Source organism: Amphiura filiformis, chromosome 1, assembly GCF_039555335.1.
Source record: "Amphiura filiformis chromosome 1, Afil_fr2py, whole genome shotgun sequence".
Taxonomy (NCBI): domain Eukaryota; kingdom Metazoa; phylum Echinodermata; class Ophiuroidea; order Amphilepidida; family Amphiuridae; genus Amphiura; species Amphiura filiformis.
In genome coordinates this window covers 18,953,819-18,976,445 of record NC_092628.1, presented here as the reverse complement: position 1 = coordinate 18,976,445, position 22,627 = coordinate 18,953,819, and the positions used below count along the sequence as shown (strand labels likewise).

Here is a 22,627-nt window from a genome sequence, read left to right as displayed (position 1 = left end):
TATCAATGTGTACTTCCACGGCTTGAAATGTATCTAAACAGGTGTTAAATGCAACTGCACTGCCCGGGGAATGTGTACAAGCTACGATCTCCCAGCACTGCTTTTAGTACATGCATGCATGTCTTTCAATTACTTGTAACTTCACTAACATTTACCAGAGAAGATGTAATAAAGAGGAGGTTGATCAAGCTATCCTCAAACAAAATATGTGTGAGACCGTTACACTCAAAGTAAATGATGAATCACCCTATTTAGCTGCTTAACAATAGAATACCACAATAGGGTTTGAACCGGGATGGGTGTGATACACAAGTTACAGCTAACTGCTTTTAGGGATAGGTCAGTGTGTGCATGTCATCATGCTATACACAGCATGCATGCAGACCCTGTCATCTTGTCAGATTTCAGATAAAATATGACTGAAGTTCTATGGCAAATTATAATTTTTGCTACTTGTTGCCACTTTCAGACTCTATTATTTAGGATAAAGAATGTTATCAATTATCAGAATATCTTTATTAGGTTGGCAGGAAATGACAGGAAAATATATAAAATAATAAAATAGAAATGATCAACAATCATCACCTCTCTAAAAAATCCTAAAAATTTCTTCTTTAGAAATTTATATATTTACAAAAAACGGTGGATTTGGGGGGAAATTTTACAGCACTCGATTTCTTTCTTGTATTACCCACATGTGGTATCCCATCCAAGCGGCAGGTCCTTAACACACACGTTTCATACTTTTTAACAAATTCTTTATAGAAACATGGGAAATATTTTCAAGTCTGAAGTGAAAATTGGTCAACCATGGGCGGTCACACACATAACATCATAGGATATTTCAAGTGGATGTCTAACTACTTGAGAATAAAGGACTATGAATAGATGCGACAGGATTACCTACGGGATTATCTCAAGGATATAATTCCGTTGACCCTCCTCTTTATTACATCTTCTCTGCATTTACAAAGCTTTGTTGCAAGTCTCAAAATTCACCGTAACTTACAACGCATCGTAAAATCCATTTCACTAATATGATTTATGATCAATCCTTCGTAGGGATTTGTAAAGTTACGACAAGTAAAAGAATGTCCGTAATCTGTGTTGCAAAAAGTTATGTTTAGTGAAATACATCCCTGTTCTCATAAGTGATCATACAAAAGCAGTTTGCAAAATGTAGACAGTACCAAAGTGTACTTAGTAAATCCACTGTAGTGCCAAATTGATCCGGATTTATCATCCTATGTACGTAGCCGTTTACACTGCCTTGATAAATAGCTGCCTTCTGCTGTCTTGATGAATAGCTGCCTTATGTTGTCTTGATATTATAGCTGCCTTCTGCTTTCTTGATATAATAGCTGCAATTTGTACATAGCAGTACCATATAATAACAGATGAATTTTATGAAACAGATCGTAATTAAGCAAATGTGCAATATATTTATGAAGGCCAATCACTCCTTGAAGTGGATCATCAGTCTTCTATCAGTGTATATATTCCAAAGCATATTTGTAGTATCTTTTGCAAGGGCATGCAATCCCATGCATAATTTGTTAGGATTGATAAAACAATCGACCCTCATGAATATGCAAGAAACACAGCTGAATATATACAGAAACTAGTAGTCTGCAAATTCACTGTGAGTCTGGATTATATGCTGAGTATATAAAAGATAACAAATCATCAGAGCTGCCTTCATGGTAATAGCTGCCTTCAAAACAATACCTGCTGCTTTCAAAGCAATAATAGCTACCTTCAAAGTAATAGCTGCTTTGGAATTGTTTATATTCCACACTGTTATACCCTTTATGTGATTTGCAATCTCCCAACAATCCTTTAGAAACATGACTCTTCAGATGAAGCACATGTGCAATTCTGTGATGGAATCCATGGAGGTTATTCCGTATCGGGAACATCATAAATTTCTTCACCTTCTGCATCTGTGATGAAATAAGTGAAAGTAAAGTGCAATTAGAAATGAAAGAGTAGTTATTTTATTGGTTTACATTGTAAGTTTAAGATGTTTTCCTTTAGTTCTGAATTCCTTACTATTCTGGCGAGTGATATATATATAGTAGAGCTTTATTTTTCTAGTATTGGCCATTTAACTGAAAACCTGCCATCTACTTCTTTACATTAATATATCCACACAAAAGATAGTGCTTAGATTTACTCATAATAGCACAGCATGACCTTTGACCTAAAATAAGAATCTATGACCATCAGGCCAAATACATAGATAAAGGGAGAATGCAGACTCCATAAATCACCCTGTATGAAGTATCATCAGCAATAGAAGAAGTTTGGGGTATTAAATTTGGCCATGTTTGCTAGTATTGCCCACACCTCTGATTAGTATCAAATACATTTCAACCACAAATGTTCCACCATCCCTGAACAAAGGTGGTGTGATTCACATTCCCTCATACATTCCAACTTCTTCCACTATGATGGGACCAAGCACAGGCTAGATAGGTAAAATATCTGGATTAGTAAATTATGTATAATTCTGCATTGGATGTTCAGATTGTTAGACTTGTTACAAGCACAGATGACTCATATGGGGTAACAACACTAAAAGATAGCATGCAAGTACTGTATGCAAAATAGATGCCATTTAAAATGCTTCATATAGGGCATTAAATTAAGGCATCAAAGCCGAATTACAGAGAGACCCTTATTACAGAGGTCCAAATAAAGGAGGTTGTTCCTATTCCGATTCCATTGGAAGAGAGACCGCTTACCTTCTGTGGCTACAGCTGCTACATCATCGTATACATCCTGTGTATCATCACCAACTTCTACGCAAAGTTCAGAAACGTACCCATCTGTAACCAACACATCACACACACAATCAAGAAATTAAAATATCAATACCAATGTATGGCAATGTATTTGTAGGCTATGTGGGGCCTTGTTAACAAAAAATTATCATGACCTTCAATTTTAGTTTACAACAATACTAACAGGATTTTGTGTTACCAGGTTTTTCTAATATGTTTTTGTTGAAATGCATTCTGTCAGGAATTTTATGTTAACAGATTCTGTGTTAACAAGTTTCCACTGTTATACTCTCTAGTCTGGAAAACATCATCATTAATAGTAATATAATAGAATTAATTACATAGTCAGGTGTATTCAGTTTGGTTCTTTATTGAGTTTGACATCTGAATTTTTTAGCCTGATTTTGTTGACCAGAGGTCCATTTCACTAAACTTTTAACCCTTGGTAACTTAAGTAACCGTTGGTAAAGTTACGAATACCCAATACTAAACGTAACTTTATAAAGGGTCCCTGTAGTAAATCCTATCACTTAAAAAGGGTACCGTTTGTAAGTGAAATGGTCCTTACGACTCGTTGCAAGTTACAAAAGATTTTGAGACTTACAAAGCTTCGTAAAGTTAAGTGAAATGAACCCCTGACGTCATGACTCCTTGCTAGGTCCCTATTGTATGATCCTTGTCCCCCAGGGGTAGAGCTAATTTGCATCATGGGGTCATAGGCGCATTCTTTTAGCGCACAAAATTACCAATTAGTGGTTGCTAAAGGGTCATTTGAACCCTTTATTTCTATTGTTTGGATCCATAGTTTCACAAAATATACAGTTTTTGACCCCTTGTTTATTAAAAACCTAGCACTACCCCTACCCCCTACCCATGGTAGGATTATAAAGTATACTTACATCGTCCCTCTAGGTCTCTTGCTAACCATTTCCCTGGGGGATTACCATCCTTCCTCAATACTTCTAACTCATCCCCTTTGGTGACACTCAGGTCTAGCTTATCGGCATAATCTGCATGAAAGTTTATTACTACTGTACGTCTTTCTATCACTTCTATATCACCTTTGATCTGTAACAAAAATCAATCAATCAGTCAAAAAGTGAAGGACGGATGTGTGGATGGACAAACTGACTGATAAATAAATCTGCAGTAAATCTTTATCGAGAGCGTATTTTAAGCGTACATCACATATTTACTGCATTGAAAATGCACTTGTCTCCGATTGGCTGCTGGGTCGATCTGCTGTTGCCGATTGGAAATTTATGAATGAACTTTGCGCCATACATGTTGTAGGCTCTGACTTTGCAACATCATGGTGGAACGCACTCGTCAAAGGTTTACTGCAAAATATTATAGTAAGTTAATCATCAATTAATAATAATCCAACCAATAAATCAATAACTGAATCACTATAGTCAAATCAATAAATCAGATCCCTTTTTAATCGGCACATAAAATGTGTGACACTTTATACTAATATTCACCCATTGCATGGTTCTGCCATGTGCGAGGAGAGCCTTGATCTGGCTTCTGAATGGGAATTGAACTAGTCATGTAACATTGCGTAAAGTTATGTAATTCTTCCTTTCATGTCATGCCAGTTCAAGGCTCTCCTTGCATCATGGCGGAACTGTGCAATAGGAGAATTGCTTGCAGAGAAGAACACTTGTCTACCGTTTTAGTGCTTGCCGTGCATAAACACAGAAATGGTGCCCTGATTGACTGATTCAATCACATCATGAAAAATTGGTACCTCATTTGCTGATCTAGCAGCATAGCATCAGCTGACCCCAGCATGACCCAGTTCTTTTTACCCGATAAACAGGGTGCATGCTTCAGCCAGTGTCGTTAGTCTGTGGTAGCAAACTGCATGACCTAGGTTTATTAAGTGAATCTGTTTGAAAAGTCTGATCACATTTACTTTTAGAACTCTTCTGGAAATTGCAATGGCTATTCCATTTAAAATCCACACTACCCCTGTGGAAAATTCGGGCAATTCCAGAGATACGGCCATTTTAAAGTTTGTTTGGCTTATAATAGGCAAAAATGATTCGGGTTTGGTTACTGGGCGTGTAAATTCACATAAGCATGCGCCTGCCACACATTATGCAATGCACAACTAGTGTAAGCACTGCGCCAACTGCATGCATGCCATTTTATATCAATACACGGTGATAAGTTTTTTTCGCCTTTTATATAAGCCGAACAAACTTTAGTGTTGGTCAGAACAATAAAATACAAGAAAACTCAATATCCATGACATCTGTCTCATTTTGCTTGATCACATTACATATAATCAACAAATCAGGGGATCTGTAAAGAAAGGTAGTACCCATGGGGTTAATCTTCTCTAACACTTACACCAAACTTTTTCTTGGCTTCCTTTTCTTCTTTTTCTCTCCTCTTCTTGTCTTCCTTCTCCTTCTTCTGTCTTTCTTTCTCCTTCTTTTCCTCTTCTTTTTTTCTCTTTTCTTCTTCCCTCTTCTGTTGTTTCTCCTGTTCTTTCCTCTGTTTCTCTTCTCTTTTCCTCTGTGCTTCTAATTCCTTGGCTGATACGTCTTGGCCTTCATCTGTTACTCCAGATGCAATTGATATTCTGTGCATAGAAAACAGACAATCAAGTTATTGGCAATAGGCTATTCCATTTAAAATCCACACTACCCCTGTGGAAGATATTTGAAATATCTCCCATAGAGGAAGTATGTTTTTCAAATGTAATTGGTCAGGGTTAAATTATTTTGAAAACCACACTTCTCCCCCTGTGTTATGGCTTTACCTACATGCATATCTTCCATAACTGGAGTGAGTATTTCAAATGGAAGTTAACCAATTCTCTGTTGTATTCAAAACTTAACTAAATCTGCCACAGGGGTGGTGTGGATTTTAAATGGAATGAATATCTTTGCCATGTTACAACATGCCTGATGCACTGTGCTCTTCCACTTGAAATCCATACACCCCTTATGGAAGACATGACCTTAATTGTTCACACAGGAGTGTGAATTTCAACTGGGGTACAACGTACCTGAATGGGTGACTTCATTTGAAATCTACACCCCCTCTGGGGGAGGTTAAGATCATATCTTCCATGGGGGGGTATGGATTTCAACTGGAATAACACATTGACCACTTTCACCTGCTATATTAAGGCAAGTGGGATGGCAAGGCAGAAATGACACCCCTTATATCAAATCAAGCCTTGGGATTTTCTTTATAGAACCCACACCATTCCTCTTGTGTGTCTGCTTTATTTATTTCAATATTTGAGTGCAAATTCCCTCAGACCCGCCTTACCCATCAGATTTTAAGGTGTGCAGGGAGACTGACCATGCGGCACTGTCCCATTGTTGATTGAAAGGCTCTTCTTCTATATGCCTCAATTATCAGAATCATGAAAATGTTTGCCATGCATGTGCAAGATTTATCTGACAAGGTGATATTAATCTGCTAGTATCTAAAGGTAACTTTAGGACAATTAACCTTTCTTTCTATAAAATAAACACATATTAAACAATTATATTAAAGATCTGACACTTTTTATTTCCCATACAAGGGTTACAGTCTTACCCATCCTCATTGTGTTGCAGCTCTTCCCTGAATTCACTACCAACAGCTTCATACAACTCATCTTGCTCAGCTTCCCCATCCTGTGTAAGAGACAATTACAAACAGAAAATGAATTTTCACAAACAGATATTCCCTCAGTCATACCAGCGATCAGCGATGACCTCTGATGACTATTTTATCAAGTTTCATGGCCAAGAATCTCCCCTTTGATCCCAGATGACTTCTATATGTGACTTGATCTGATCCACTCAGGCTAAAGTCTAAAATTTTGAAAATTGAACTTGCTCAGTACCAACACTTACTGATGTTGAATCCCCAGGTCTCTTGAGTACTTGGTTACAAAGTTATGAACCTTTTATATATCCATTTTCTTATGCTTTTTTTGTTTTTTCCCTCTTTATTTTAGACATCTCATTATTGCTGACTTTAGCCTCATTGGATCTGGTCACATAATGACCTTGGCTTTCAATGCTAATCATTTAAAGGTGTCAAACTGTCATGAATTAAAGTTCAACAGTATTTACTATTACATCTCTGGTGACTTGAAATGACTATACAAAATGAGGCATCCAATAATAAACAAATGTCACCAAGCAGATGACCCCATATGACCTGGGATGAGCATCACATTGTGTGAAACATAATACTGATGTTTACTATCTCTACATGTCATAATGTTCCACAATACAATAAAATTTGTAAGAAAAGTCCATTTCATTGAAAAATCCAACAATCTTTACTATTTTGACCTAAAATGACCGACCTCTCCTGACTTTAAATAACCATCAACTAGCATGAGAGATATTGATGACAGCTCCCACCAAAGTCCATGAGCTCAGTCCAACTTGTATGCAAGCCTTGAAATAAGCAGGCCCTGGGAGCAAATTTGCCCTCATAAAGACACCAATTGCTCCTGGTCTTTATAAAATTCACATGAACCAGCAATTTACTAAAACAAATTGCTCCTGGTTCCAGTTTTGCACTTGATGCAGGAGTACTATATGCTGTATATTGTATTGCAGAAAAGGATTTACTATTTGAACATTTCTCCTGTTTCTTCAGAAATTACTCTTGGTTTTTGTAAAATCCCAGTGAACCGTTTTATTTATTTATTTATTTTTTTGCTTTTTATTTTGACCGGAGCCCTGACAACAATGACTTTTTTTGTGATAATTAATTTGAATATGATACTTACAGACGGATTTGATACATCATCATAAGTCAAGTCAAAGTCCCCATCACCACCACTGTTTTCAGGAGTATTTGGCAATGGGCTATGTCGACTTGGTAAGGGACTGCGACTTGGCGGGAGATGTGGTGGTGGTGGAAAAGACTGTGGTAAACGAGCAATGTCTGGAAGAGGTGGTGGTGCTGTAACAGAAGAAGGAAACAGAAAACAATGGTGACTGTTCATTTTATTTGCTATTATACTGTTCAACAAATCTATTTGGGTTCTTGTCAACACATTAATAATTGTGAAATATACGATAACATGTGTTGTGCAGTACACAGCTTTATTTTTAATTAACCCACTGAAAGAGTGAAATTAATTTCAAAAATGCATGTGAACGGTTTTGAAGAGATTTTGTTTAAGGCAAGATTCATGCGCCATGCAAACCAAACATTTATTACATTACCTCTGCCTTGAAAAAAATGTTGTATTCTCACTTCATAACTTGAGTTCCCTCATGAAGTGACTACAATAACAGGTTGTAGCCTGATGAGGCAGATCATGACCCAGATGGGCCAATGAGGTATATAAGATAGCCATGTGCATGCAGTCATGTAGTTTTTAGGAAATTTTGAGAAATGTTTATAGCTTAATAACTGCATATCACTTGTTGGGAGAGAATTGGACAAAATAATACACCTGCGCTGAGATGTTCAATGCATCTAATGCAAGAGCCCTGGTCGAAGGGGAGAGTACATTAGCTGCATGAACATTTCAGTGTAAGTGAGTAATTTTGTCATGTTTTTTGAGCAAGTAAAACACAGTTATTAAACTATTTCATACACAAGTTTCTTGCTAATTTTAAAATGTGTGTGTACTGTAGTGCAATTAGACATGGTTAATACACTCCGTATATCTTTCTATCGCCTTTCTGATTGGCTAATGGCTATGTTTTTAAGAACGTAATAATAATAATAGGCAGTTGACTTCGCCCAGCCAAAATAGGGAACAAAATTTCAAGTTATTAGTGAAGACATAAATAGAACTAATTGAGGTGAAGATAATAAAGCCCTTAAAAATAGCCCAATTGACAATAACATGGGTACATAAATACATGGCTATGCAAATCAGAAGCAGCAAAGTGGTCACAATTATACTCCCTAGTACAGGATCACACACCTTTTAGAATGGTTAGTACATGCAGTAGACTTTGCATGACGATCATTTAGATCATGGTTCAGGACTCAAATCCAGTTGACAAAGTGATAATGCTAGATTTATACACTAGCACTTTGATGGTGAATGATGGCTAATGGCTATGTTTTTAAGAACGTATTAATAATAATAGGCAGTTGACTTCGCCCAGCCAAAATAGGGAACAAAATTTCAAGTTATTAGTGAAGACATAAATAGAACTAATTGAGGTGAAGATAATAAAGCCCTTAAAAATAGCCCAATTGACAATAACATGGGTACATAAATACATGGCTATGCAAATCAGAAGCAGCAAAGTGGTCACAATTATACTCCCTAGTACAGGATCACACACCTTTTAGAATGGTTAGTACATGCAGTAGACTTTGCATGACGATAATTTAGATCATGGTTCAGGACTCAAATCCAGTTGACAAAGTGATAATGCTGGATTTATACACTAGTACTTTGATGGTGAATGATGGGGAACAAATGAATGAATCATCTGAAAATTCTCCCAAGATTTTGTTTTTGCCCCAAAAAGCAAAGTCAAAGATTGGGAAAAGTTCTCCCACACCCTCCTAGTGCTCAATGCCAAATATTGTAACAATTACTCCTACAATGATTCAAAATATTTAACCTATGAAAATAGACATGCCATGACAGAAAGTGCAGAGATGAAGGGTTGCATGCGCTTCATGCATGTGTTTACCCTCAAAAAATAAGGGGCTGTGACTTGGTGGAAGATGTGGTATACTCGCTGCTGATGGCACAGGCGGCAAAAAACTGAAGTTTAAAAATGGTAATGCTGCAAAAAAGTTAAAATGTACAATGAATGTGAAACTTATTAACTGTAAATCTGTTTCTTTATAGTGTACGTTGCACAAACCAGAGGCCAGACCAGTTGAGATATTCACTGTAAACATGCATGAACAGGGGTGTGATTTTTTTTTTTTGGGGGGTGTTTTTTTGTAACCAGTCAAGTATAACTTATGTAATGTGTTTATGAGTTAATTATCAAGAAAATTGGTAGATTGGTCATTGGGGGTCCATCCTTTTAACTTGTATTATATTTTAGCAAAAAAATTTAAAAACAATAGAAATAATGTTTTGGGTAATATTAACCTGTTGTTTAGATTTCTTGGAATTTTTTTCGAGATCTCATTCAGGGTAGTTTTTCGAAAAACTTTGCAAATTAAGTCCTAACAACTAGGGACAGGGCATAATATATCCGGTATCGCATCGCATTTTGCTACACAAACTAGTCAAATTGCTATGCAATCACACAATATGATTGCTATACATAATTATTGCTATACAAATAAAACTTTGTCACAATTGAGCTATGCAAAATTCAGACACTAAATTATGCCCTGCTTTAGGGAGCAAGTTGGGTTTTTTTAGCTGGTAGAGTACAACTCGTAAAAAGAATAGTCGCATTCTGTGACCCGCACAGATTTAGACTGAAGAGGACTGGATCAAATGTGAAGCCAGATAGTATGTTTATGGATAAAGCGACAAAGCTTAAAAGCAGTGCTAGGTAAAATGGTGCTGTGAACAAATTTGGTCATGCATGTATACACTATATCGTACTGGGTGCAATGCTTATGAGGCCTACTAGGATCTGTCACATATACATGGTAGGGTGTACTGTGCTGTAAAGGAAGTAGTGTAGTTTCATTTTTACTTCATGCATATCAATCAATTAATCATTTATTCATTCAGTCAACTTCCTTGGTTTGCTTATTTAATTATTTACTTTATATTTTATTTTCTTATTTATTCATTAATTTATTTATCAGGTATTTTACATTAATTATGTAATTTTATTTATTCATTTTATTTTCTCAAAACAAAACTATACATCATGCTGTTCTATGTAAGTGCAGTTTATGCAAAATTCATGTTACTCAACATTTGCTATAATGGGCTATTTGATTTGAAATCCATACTACCCCTGTGGAAGATTTTGGAAACATCTTCCATGAGGGGAGTATGAATTTCAAATGGAATTAGCACATTAAACCAACTCTATTTGACTCTCCCTCTGTGGAAGATTCAGGTTAAATCTTTCTCAGAGGGTGTATGAAATTCAAATGGAGCTGCCTAATGTGTTCATTATATTTGAAATTCATAATCCCCAAGATATATCCAAAATCTTCCACAGGGGGCTGGAATGTAAATAGAAGAGTCCAATATTAGCTTCGGTGCTAGACTTGGAAGCTATAGAACATAATTTTAAAGCACATATTGCTGCATGGTCTTAATAATAAACAGCACCAGTTACTCTAAGCATGTGGGTTGCCAAATTCTAAGTTTCTTCATATTGCAAGAACATATCAATTCAGAGATAAACCAAACTAGTTTGTGCTTATTTTTGGTTACAAATAATATACATGTAGGGCTCTATATTATTAAGTTTGAAGCATACATGTACATTTGTAGGGTTTCATTACATAATGGGTTATAGGATATCCATTATATGTCCAATTAATTCAAATGCATAATGTTAAACAACATTTTTAGTGATACATTTTATTCTTAATTAATCATCTACCATTTAAAGAAACCTAACACAAACACAAGTATTTAGACATAAATAATCCTAATTAACATTCGGTTGAACTGCTGGTGCATTGTACTTTGAACTGATGATCTGTGATAAAATGGTCACACATCCTGGTCATATCACATATAAGCCATGGTAAATATGTGATATGTGTGATAAACGCAAGTTGCTTGTCAAGAGCAATTAGCTTTCAGGGAGCTTTCTTCCATGACATAATTATTTGTTAGTTGGCTCAATCCAGAAAACCATTTTAAGAAGAGCTGCAATGTACATTGCAATATTGCCAATTTTATTGAAATTGATTTAAAATTCTGGAAATTGAACATTTTAATGACTAATGAAAACAGTGAGAGGATATATTAATTGCCTATACAGTCCAACCTCTCTTATCCGGCCATGATGGGACGAAGCATTGTCCGGAAGTGAAAAATCCGGATAAGTGAATTACATGTAAATCTGCATTGCCTGTCCCAAGTACTGAAATTGGGACAACAAAAGATTATTTAAACATGGTGTAATAAAACTAAAAGATGGCTTTAGAGTGCTAAATGCAACATAGATGTCATTCTAAGCAATCAGAGCATGGTATTACCTGTGGTAAATCATCAAAAACATATTTCCCTGTGAAGATTTCACATCCGGATAACAGAGAGATCCATATAAAAGAGGTCCGGATAAGAGAGGTTGGACTGTATAAGCATACACTGTATCTCAAAATCAATCTTGATTTCATCTCAACTATTTAAAGGAAAATACTTTTATACTGTAACTATTATATTATATTATTATATTATATTATATTATATTATATTATATTATATTATATTATATTATATTATATTATATTCATAGTATTTCATTATAATATTGCATGAAACAAGGCATGTCAAACCTGTTGGTTTTGGGTGCAGTGAGCCTTTCTGAAGTTGCGTGTTCTTTCCCCTGTGTACTCTGCTGCAATGGACTATTCCATTTAAAATTCACACTACTTCTGTGGAAGATTTTGGAAATATCTTCTACAGGGGGATTATGAATTTCAAATGGAATGAACACATTAGCAATTCCATTTGAAATTCTCCCTACCTCAGTGGAAGATTCAAGTTGAATCTTTCTCAGAGGATGTATGGAATTCAAATGGAATTGCCTAATATGTTCATTCCATTCGAAATTCATACTCCCCCTGTGGAAGATATTTCCAAAATTTTCCACAGGGATAGTGTGGATTTTAACTGGAATAGCCCTTAAGGCTTTCAGAAATCCTCTCTTCCTCCCCAATGTGCATTATGCTGCAATGAGCCTTTCAAAAACCCACACCCCTCATCCAGTGTGCACTGTGCTGCAATGAGCCTCTCCACCCCCCCACTAATTTGCACTTTCAGTAGTGCTGCAATGAGATTTTCAGAAGCCTACCCTCATGTACACTATGCTGCAAGTAGCTATTATGCTGTCACTCTGTTTCAATTCCAACATACCTGTATCATCATAAACATCATCATTTTCTTCATCTGAGTCCATGGGCGGTCTGGAAGGAGGAAGAAAAAAGAACATATTATTACATCTTGGATCACTGACTGGGTGATGAGTTTGAGCTGATTCAACAAGATTGTATGCATGTGGGTAAAAATAAAATATTTAAATGAAGGACTTAGCAACTAGAATTACCTGGTTCGTAATTAAAATGGGCCCCACACAAAGGTGTGTTGATTGGCAAGCAAATGTCTTGGTTTGTTTACTGCCTGTACAAAATAATTCTTTACCTGGCGTGGACGATGTGCAGAGCAAAGGGTTTATGAGTGCAGGATTGCAGGGTAATGCTAATATATTCAGTAGGTTACATAGAAACAGATTGGGTGAAGCCAGGTGATGCGGGTGAAGCCAGGTGATGCGGGTAACCTTATTGGTTAATAGTGGGAGATACATGGCAACATTCCCAGTAGAAGCAGTATGGGAGACGATTTAGTGGGCATGCATGGGGAATGAATGGATACCCTCCTTTCCCAGAAGAAACCAATTCAGTTGACAGTGACATATGTACATTAATTAGACCTCAATCCACCTATCCAATCACAAGATACAGCATCAGGAGGCACGGAAGCTCGGAAGCACGGACAGTGTGCCTCACAGTGGATGCATAAAAATATGAGGAGAATAAAAACATGGTGATGCAAGGTGTTCAGTATTATACACCTGTTGTTTGATGGCTTAAGTTAGGGCTGCTAAGAATACGCAATATTTTCTTTTTTGTATTTTGATTTTTTTTTTGCAGATTTGGAGAGTCCCTTGACCTAGAGCCAAGTCATTTGTGGCTGATTTGAAAATAAATCCCAAAAAAATTACAATATTGTATCCAAAAGGAGCAAATATGTAATGTATGGTCACTTCAGTTCAGAATCTATTTAAGATATAGAAATGTGTTCAAAACCAATGAATTGTTGATCTTTAATAGATTATAAAGTGAATACAAGTTACAAATCTACCCTCCTGGATACAAACTTTCTTTTTTTTGGCTGATTTTTTTCCAATTATAATTTTTTGGAGATTTTTTTTAAAACCATGAATGATTTCAGTATATATGGCTTTAGGTCTAGTGGCTTACCAAATCCACCAAAGAGAAATTTAGATTTTGCATTTTTGGTGGGTAATTGAGTATTTTTACATTTGTTGGAAAATCAAGGTGCATATTTTTGCCTCCAAAATTGCACATTCTTAGCAGGCCTAAGCTCAAGCGCAAAAGCATGAGAAAATATTGTAAAACATGATACTCCAGCCCAATGCATGATAAGGGTTGGCTACCCTGTTTAGCATTAGACATTTCAACCAAGGAAATCAAATAAATAAAAAATGAATGATCACTTTCAAAAACATACCATGCAGCATGCAAAATTGAAGAAACAATTATGCACAATAAATGTATAAAAGCAATGTATATAAATGTAAAGTCATAAATGAGGGATGGTGATTTGCGCATGATCCAGCCAACAATATAATTGCAAATTCAAAAAAGATTTGTGATGGTCACATTGCTGTAAGGGACTGTTCACAAACACTTGGGGGGAGGGACTGATGCAAAACAGGAGCCTGAAATTTTCTATCACTCTGAAGGGGGGGGCTTTAAAAATATCACCTTAATTTTTCTCGTGGAACATCGAAGTTTACACTATTTGGGGTGATGTTCATTTTTTATGGCCAAAAAATTATTTATGGTCCAAAAGGGGGCCCTGAAAAAAAATATGTGAATTTTTCTTTTTGCATCAGGCCCCCCTGTTACAAGTGTTTGTGAACGGTCCCTAAAGTAATAATAAACTTAATAAAGTTATAATACCAAGCAATAGTTAAGAGAACAAACAAAAGCAATGGCAATTTCATGCAAGAAAATATCAATGAAAAATAAAATAAATTGACTATGAGCAAATGTGGTAACAATGATGCAAAGCAAATGATTTGGAGCGATTTGGTGATGATCTGTATGATCCCATGCAGACAATCATGCAGAAAACCAATGGGTTTCCAGATGATGTTCCATACTTACATTATGTCATCATCCACTGCATTTTCTTCATCTGAATCGAGAGTAGGACTGCATATAAATGCAGCAAAAATGAAGAAAACAAAAGATATTGCTAATTACTCTTTAAAGATTTATAGTCACCAACACTGTGCCTCTTATCAATTCTGTCAAATCACGACAACTACGATTCCTGGGACATATCCTGAGGATGCAAGAAGATGAACCATGCAGAAGATATGCTCCCTACATACACTGTATTACATGGTAAAAGAAGACCTGGAAGGCAAAGAACATCCTACATGTCTTAAGTGCAAAAACTGTTGGGGGACTTCAACAACTCTTTACTGCCAGATGCCATTACCACTTTGGCTTCAATTCATAGTACATCATGGAGAAACCTTTGTAGTCGCCTGCTTCACAGTTGAATGAAATGAACTCTAAATTTAAAGCAATACTGTGTGATTTGCTCACAAGGATGCCATTTTTTTCTATATACTTGAATACCCTGTGAAATTTAGCCTGAAATGCTTTAATAACAGTAGAAATGGCTAAGTTCCCTCTGATCTCCACGCGCAGCAAAGTGGCAGTGAGCGCGAAGCACGGGGATGAGCAGTGAAGTCGAAGTGTCATCATGGTACAGTTTATACTGAGCAGTAAAATCCCAGGGGGCCACTCAAGTATGATAGTGTACGCATGCGAGACCAAATTTTCTTTAAACACCCCCTAAACGAGTTTTACCCTACCAGCAAATTCAGGCCCTTAATAAGGTAATTTAATATAAAATTTACCCCCTAATGAGTTTTTTGGCCCTTTTTGGACTTGTAATTTAACAAAAATTTGAAAAGGTACCCTAAACAAGTTGTTCAGTTTCAGAAAATTACCCTTATTCTTGAAAATCACTGTTTTTTAGACCCTAAATGCATCACTCACGTAACTTGCCTTGCCTTTTGAGTAAAATTTAAGAGATATTGCCCCATAGAGCTCCACAAAGTGGCTTAATGGTTTTCTTTAATTTTCATATATATTCCAGCTTAAAATGATCAGAAAACCTCCTTGACAGTTGTTACTAATATTATGTAATATGTTTTGGTGAAGAATAACAAAATTAAAATTGACCGAAATCATAATACATTAATGTCTTTAACTCGATTACATTTATTATATCGTTCATGCATCTTTTGATACATGTGACCTTAACGTCCATGTGATATCAATTACTTCAGGAAATTAAGTATTATTAATTGCTTGTGGTATATGTCATCAGGATTAAGTAAGGGCATACACATGTATATGTATATATATATTCATAGTAAGTATATTTTATAATTTATAGTCTCAAAATTATTGAGTTAACATTTCTGTCATATTGTGTAATTTTAATTTTATAGGCAAACTTTTTTTTCAGCATAACTATGGAATGCTCTTAGCATTGAAACTAACCCTAATCCTAACCCAAACCTAGAACCCATATCCCTCATGCCATGTTTCCATTTTCCAAATTGTGACTGGATCGAGGTCCAATCAGGCTAAAGTCGGCAATAATGAAACTACATGTAAGATATGGGCAAATATATGAGGAGAAAAAAAACCCAATAAAAAACATAGGAAAATGGATGTATAAAAGGTTCAGAACTTTGCAACCAAGGAGTTAAGTGTAGGTACTGAGCAAGTTAGTAATGGTAGCTATAGAAAAATTACTTAATTCGTGTACATTGTGGAACATACTCTTTGCGTGGCTGTGTGTAGTAAGCTGTTGTACGCAGATAACCTCGCCATATGGACGCGTAGAGTAGCGCTGTACGCTCGTGTATTAGCATGATTAGTCACGGAGTAACAAGCGTAGTTGAATGTTCCACGATGTACACAAATTTAATAATTTTTCTATAGCAACTCAATTTTCAAAATTTCCAACTTTAGCCTGATGAGTGCCGATTAGATCGGGTCATATAAATTCCTTTTTCTCAGTTTGCTATTTCTCCATTTTCTTTTTCAAAATCTGGAAAAAGAATATTAAAATTGATAGATTCACATCAACAAATGTACAAGATTATGAGGATATTTAAAACGTTAACATAAACGTTGAAATAACTGAAAAACAGATTTGTGCAAACCTTGTACATTGTAACAGGTGGAAATAAATATAAAAAAAATTGAAAATTAAAAAGAATCATATTACAGATAAATACTATCCATCTTCTCAAACCCAATATGTCTCAACTCAACTCAACCCATTCTCACACCACCAACACCCAGTCGGGGGCCAGTCCCAGGCACCCAGTGTTCAATTTACCAGAAAAAAAGTTACTTGCATTTGTGCAGGTAAACATAAAAAATCTACCTGCACAAAGTGAAAATAACTTGCACACAATTTACATGTAACCATATAAAATAAGAAGTTTGTGCCATGAAACTTATCATCTTTTTTACAGATGAAAAGTATACAAATTGGTGTAATTTCGTAAGGGATATTTATATATTACTTCTTTGATTTAGAGGCACATCGTATGTTTCTGATTCGAACTGTGCAATTTACGAATAAAATTCCACATTCTACATGCACTTGTGTTTTTATTTGCTTTGTTCCTCTGTTCCCCTGTTTCTGTGACTCGCATTTTAATTTTCTTTTTGAATTGTTTTCTTCCATATTATTGCTTTTTGGTTTTTATTATTTTTGATATTTTTTTTACTTTTTTGCGATTCTTGATCCTGTTCCTTGTTCCCGTGGAACTCAAAAAACATGCCGAATCACCAACCTCAAATCGTGCATGTACCCATGTTATGAATCAAAGTCACCTGCATATGTGCAGGCATGCAGGTGGTAAATCGAACACTGCCAACCACCCAGCAAACACAAAAACGTTTTAAAAACGTTTTTAATAAGTTATATTTTGGTTTTTGGTTTACATAAAAACGTTTTAATAACATTCAAATGTCGGGTTATCTAAAGGTCATGAAAACGTTTTAAAACGCTTTTGTATGAAAACACACTACCACAATATTTTTAAAATGTTTTCAAAAATGTTATTGTAAACTATTTTTGCAAACATATTTTGCCAAATATTTTGTCAACACTTAAATAACATTATGTTAAAATATTTGCATCCAGCAAACACAAAAATGTTCTTAAAATGTTTTTTTCAAAACGCTTTAATAACATTTACATGTCGGGTTATATAAAGGTCATGAAAACGTTTTCAAAACGTTATTGCTAGTGTCTGACCGATCAGGTCCATATCTGAATCGGCCGATTGGCCGATCAATTCCCTCTTTGATCTGCCGATTCGATCACCGATCACCGATTACCAATTTCAATTGTAAACAATGGCTGCCATCGCCATGAGTAAATTTCACCTGTATGTTGAAAGGGTACTTGTACGCAAAGTATTACCATAATTATGTATGTTCTGAGCACAAAACTACACTCCCGTGCTCATTTACAATACTTAATTTGACCATGATTATTCTAAGTTCAATTTACCTTTTCCCCTGATATCCGAGCCCGTCAATCATTCGACGCCCCATTTTAATATTGTGTTTACGCTCAAGTCAGTATTGAGTTTTGCACACGGCCCGTAGCTGACACGCACGTGTGTAACCCGGAAGTGTTGAGTTTTGCACGCCGCCCGTAGCTGACACGCACGCGTGTAACCCGGAAGTGTTGAGTTTTGCACGCGGCCCGTAGCTCTCTCCAATCTGACACTGGCGCACGTGTGTAACCCGGAAGTATGCATGCGGGAAATTACCTGATTATCTCAGCTGCGTGCCTGAATCACGATGTTTATCGCCTACAAAGCTTGTTCTTTTGCTAAATTTCGCTTGATTTAAAGAAAGAAATATACCAATAAATGAATACTTGTTAAGCTTCAACAATTACTTTCATGATATTGGGTGATCGTGCATTACATCGGCGGATGAAGGAAAAATCGGCCGATGCAGATCACTACCGATAAGCTAATAATCGGCCCGATTAGGAAGCTCCCGATCTGATCGGTCAGTCTCTAGTTATTGCAAATATTTTGGGCAAACATTTTTCGCAAAATATTTTTTCAACCCCAAAATAACATTTTGTTTAGAATGTTTTGTATCAAGTTTTCAAAAATGTTTTTGGAATGTTATTAAAACGTTTTTATACCCTTTATATAACGAGGCATTTAAACGTTTTCTGTAAAACATTTTTGTTTGCTGAGCAGTAGATTATCAAAAAATGATTTTCAATGTTATGAAAACGTTTATACCCTTAATATGCCCTTTATATAACCCGACATTTAAACGTTTTCTGACAACCTTTTATAACCTTTTGCGAATGATGTCGAAAACGTTTTGTGTTTGCTGGGCAGTGATCGAATTTAGGAAAAATAAATGGTTGTCCCATGGACAACCAGATTACAATTTCTGGTTGTCTGTCTAAGTTTTTGGTTGTCCGTAGGCCTACAAATGTGACTTTTGGCTAGATTTATGGTGTCAGGTGGACAACCGAATCAGTATTTTTGGTTGTCCGGCGACTTTTTTAGTTGTCCCGGGCAACCGGACAACCAAAATTTAGAACCCTGCTGCCAACGCCACTACCTCCATTGAAACCCTTCTGTTATGCTCCATGTGCACCCCACCCCCAAACACACACAAAGCAAAATAATTACCAAAAATACAAAAAAAAAACCATGTAACACTGTGTACATCCTCTTCACCTTCAGTATATCCAAAGTTTACAAACAACAAGTTCACCACAATTATTTATCAAATTGATTTAGAGATTCTATGTAGGCCTACATATGAAATATATCTTATCTGTTTCTACATTAATACTGATTATATAACAGTCATTCCTTTTGTTGAACTTGGTGAGGAAATCCTTTAAGTATATTGAATATTAATTAAAACTAATTAGCTTTTTCAGGATTAATTATCTTCCTTTGACCAAAATCACATTTGTAAGCATATGTCTCAAACAACCGACTGTTAACCATTTACATGCAGGTTAAGTAGGGCAATATTCCAAAAATTCTTCGTTGATGTACTGTAAATGGGAGTATTACATAGACCAGTAACTTGGGCATGCTTTTTACCAGGGGGGCACTTCAATTTGAAATGGATATAGGTGTATTAGGGCTGGCACTTTCGCAGTAAGGGGCATTCGGTGAGAGCAAAATGTAAAAAATATGGGGTCATTTTACCAGGGGGGCACTTCAATTTGAAATGGATATAGGTGTATAGGGCTGGCACTTTCGCAGTAAGGGGCATTCGGTGAAAGCAAAATGTAAAAAATATGGGGTCATTGGGTGAGAGCATGATTTTTGGCATTCAGTGAGAGCAAAATGTAAAAAATATGGGGTCATTGGGTGAGAACATGACCTTTTTTTTAAATGGAACCTTTGGGTGAGAAACCTCGAAAATCAAATTTCTAGTTCTAAATGGCTTCAAATTTCTCTGTCTTTTCAAAATAAGTAACAAAATCAGTGTATAAATGAAAAATTGAAAAATAAGGGTCTTTTGGTGACAGATCAAATGAAAAATAAGGGATCTTCGGCTGACAGAGCATACTGTATTTGTAAAAAAACATGGGGTCTTTGGGTGACAGCGACGCTGAAAAGGGAGGGTCTTAACAGCCCTACATACGTGTCACCTCCAAAGTGGGAGTGCCCCCCCTGGGGCTTTTTACAGGTCACTTTCTTCCAAGTTCAACTCTTTATAAATATATCAGAAACCCATCAGAAAATCAGTTTATGATAGATTTATATAGTATAAAAAGTACAAAAGTATAAAAAATGTCACCCCCTTGAATCCTCCATTCCTTGTATATAATTTCATGTCCCCCCTCCAATATCAAGGTCAAAATTTCATGTCCCCTCCCCAAATCAATCAAAAAAATTTGCGTCCCACCTAAATTACTCTGTTTCCCCTGGCATATATCGCTCATTCTACAAAATCCGGTGCCAATCCACTATAAAAATTGAAAAAATTGTTCAAAAAGACCTGCTTTTTGTTTTTTTGTCGGGTGCGGCGTGCCGCACCCGCCCTGTATTCTCTGACTATTGACCTACTTTTTCACATGCCGCAGTGTTGAGAAAATATTCGTGCGGTTATATCCCAAACACCCACAGAGGTGATAGTTTACGTGAGTTTGGTAATTATTACTTGATTTTGAGATGTAAGTAATACGATAAAGTCGTCATGGGCAGTAATGTGTTTGTATTAAAAGAAATAACAAAAATAATTATTTAAGTAATAGAAATACTATTTGGAAATTGCAGCAAGATTTGCAGATGTTTTTATTTGAACAGTACCAGTTCACCAGTTTTGCTAGTTTTCCTAATCTTTGGGCTAAATTAATAGCATCGTGAAGGTCATATATATCATTTTATACTGACAGCCTCTATATGGACTTAAATACAGCTTGTATATACATTGTGTTCAGTGTGTACATAGGCTATTTACTTTTCAAATCTTGTGACAAATTGTGCTTTGATGATGCTTGTATAAGGTATTAGCCTATAGACAAATTATTATGTATTAATGCATGTGCACTAGTAGAAATGGCCCAGGTCAAATAAAATAAATAAACATATGAATGAATATTTTATTCCCTGGATTATTTTTGTTGGGACAAAATAATGATATAGTTTGACGCTTTGAAATACAGTTATGTTAATCATATAATAAAGTTGTAAAATCTTGTAAAATCAAAGTTTTCCCCTCGTAAGTTGTATCAAAACAACATATTGAGGAAATCGATATGACAGATTTTTTAAACTTTGATATGGAAAGATACCCCAGCCCTGTTGTCTCACCAGAGAAGATGAACAGAAGTCTTTCTATCTGATGAGAATAAAGGATAAGCAATAGATAAGATCAGGGAAAATATGACACAACCTCCTATGGGGGAATAACAACCGTGTAAACGTATAAAGTTAAAAACTCTTTTAACTTTGTTTATACGCTTTGTGTTATTCCCCATTGGAAATCGATGTTGTGTCATATTTTCCATGTTTTTAATTGTGAAGACTTACTCATTCTTTCATTTCTCTTGACAATTTTTCATTTGCCCGCCCTATTCCTTTTAAAGGAATTTTTATTTAAGAGTAAATGTATCACTACTTTCAGATGTAAAAAATTGTCAACACCACTTGCATATTTTTCTTTCAGGAAGTCATGATGTTTTCGCCAGCCCATTCGCGGGCTGGTATATATTTCTGGGATCGGGTCTGTTTGCTCAAGAGATTAACTTTTATTGGTATTGGAATGACTTATTTTTTTAAATTTTATGGGTGGAATTTTTAAAAATTATTGTAATTCGATTTGTCAGGAAAAGTAAGTATGTTTTGCCGTTTCAACGAATGAAAACGAGTGAGTATTACCAAAGTTATGTTTGAATTAATATGACTTTAAAAGTTTTAGGTATAGGCCTAAAATGTAACAATAATAGTTAATATACAGCATCATATGGTCAGCAGAAGAAAATTACATCACCTATGATCCGGGGTCCTTGACCACTGAACAGCGTGATATCATGTTGATAAAAGATCTAAGAATTAAAATCTTCATCATATCATTGATGTCAAAGTAATTATCTATCCTATCCTGTGTCGTTTTATGGATAAAAATGACTCAAAATGCTATTGATGAAATAGTTGCTATCATAAACATCAGTTTTGTCTTTTCAACGGAAAAATCCGATGCAAAATAAAGTTTTTAGGGCCTAGCTATAATATGGGCATAATTTATGCATGTGGGCATAATTTATGCATGTGGGCATAATTTATGCATGTAGGCCTATAGTATTGAACAATGTACCCATTTGACATGCACTTATAGATAAATAAATTGTCTTACTTTAT

At 35.7% G+C, this 22,627-nt stretch overlaps 1 protein-coding gene across 2 annotated transcripts in view; it reads right to left on the bottom strand.

Annotated features, from left to right (window-relative positions):
- Positions 1-969: 969 nt before the first annotated feature.
- The window catches only part of LOC140164691 (uncharacterized), a 49,431-nt gene continuing 27,773 nt past the window's right edge, over positions 970-22,627 (bottom strand). The window contains exons 2-9 of one of the 2 annotated variants that reach the window (XM_072188082.1): positions 14,817-14,864; positions 12,760-12,809; positions 7,549-7,724; positions 6,354-6,433; positions 5,148-5,382; positions 3,686-3,854; positions 2,748-2,831; positions 970-1,943 (exon numbers count right to left, since the gene is read on the bottom strand). In XM_072188082.1, the coding sequence (XP_072044183.1) occupies positions 1,900-1,943; positions 2,748-2,831; positions 3,686-3,854; positions 5,148-5,382; positions 6,354-6,433; positions 7,549-7,724; positions 12,760-12,809; positions 14,817-14,864 (886 nt within the window). In that variant the 3' untranslated portion in view covers positions 970-1,899. The remainder of the gene's footprint in view (positions 1,944-2,747; positions 2,832-3,685; positions 3,855-5,147; positions 5,383-6,353; positions 6,434-7,548; positions 7,725-12,759; positions 12,810-14,816; positions 14,865-22,627) is intronic. The other variant, XM_072188152.1, reaches the window with a different exon arrangement.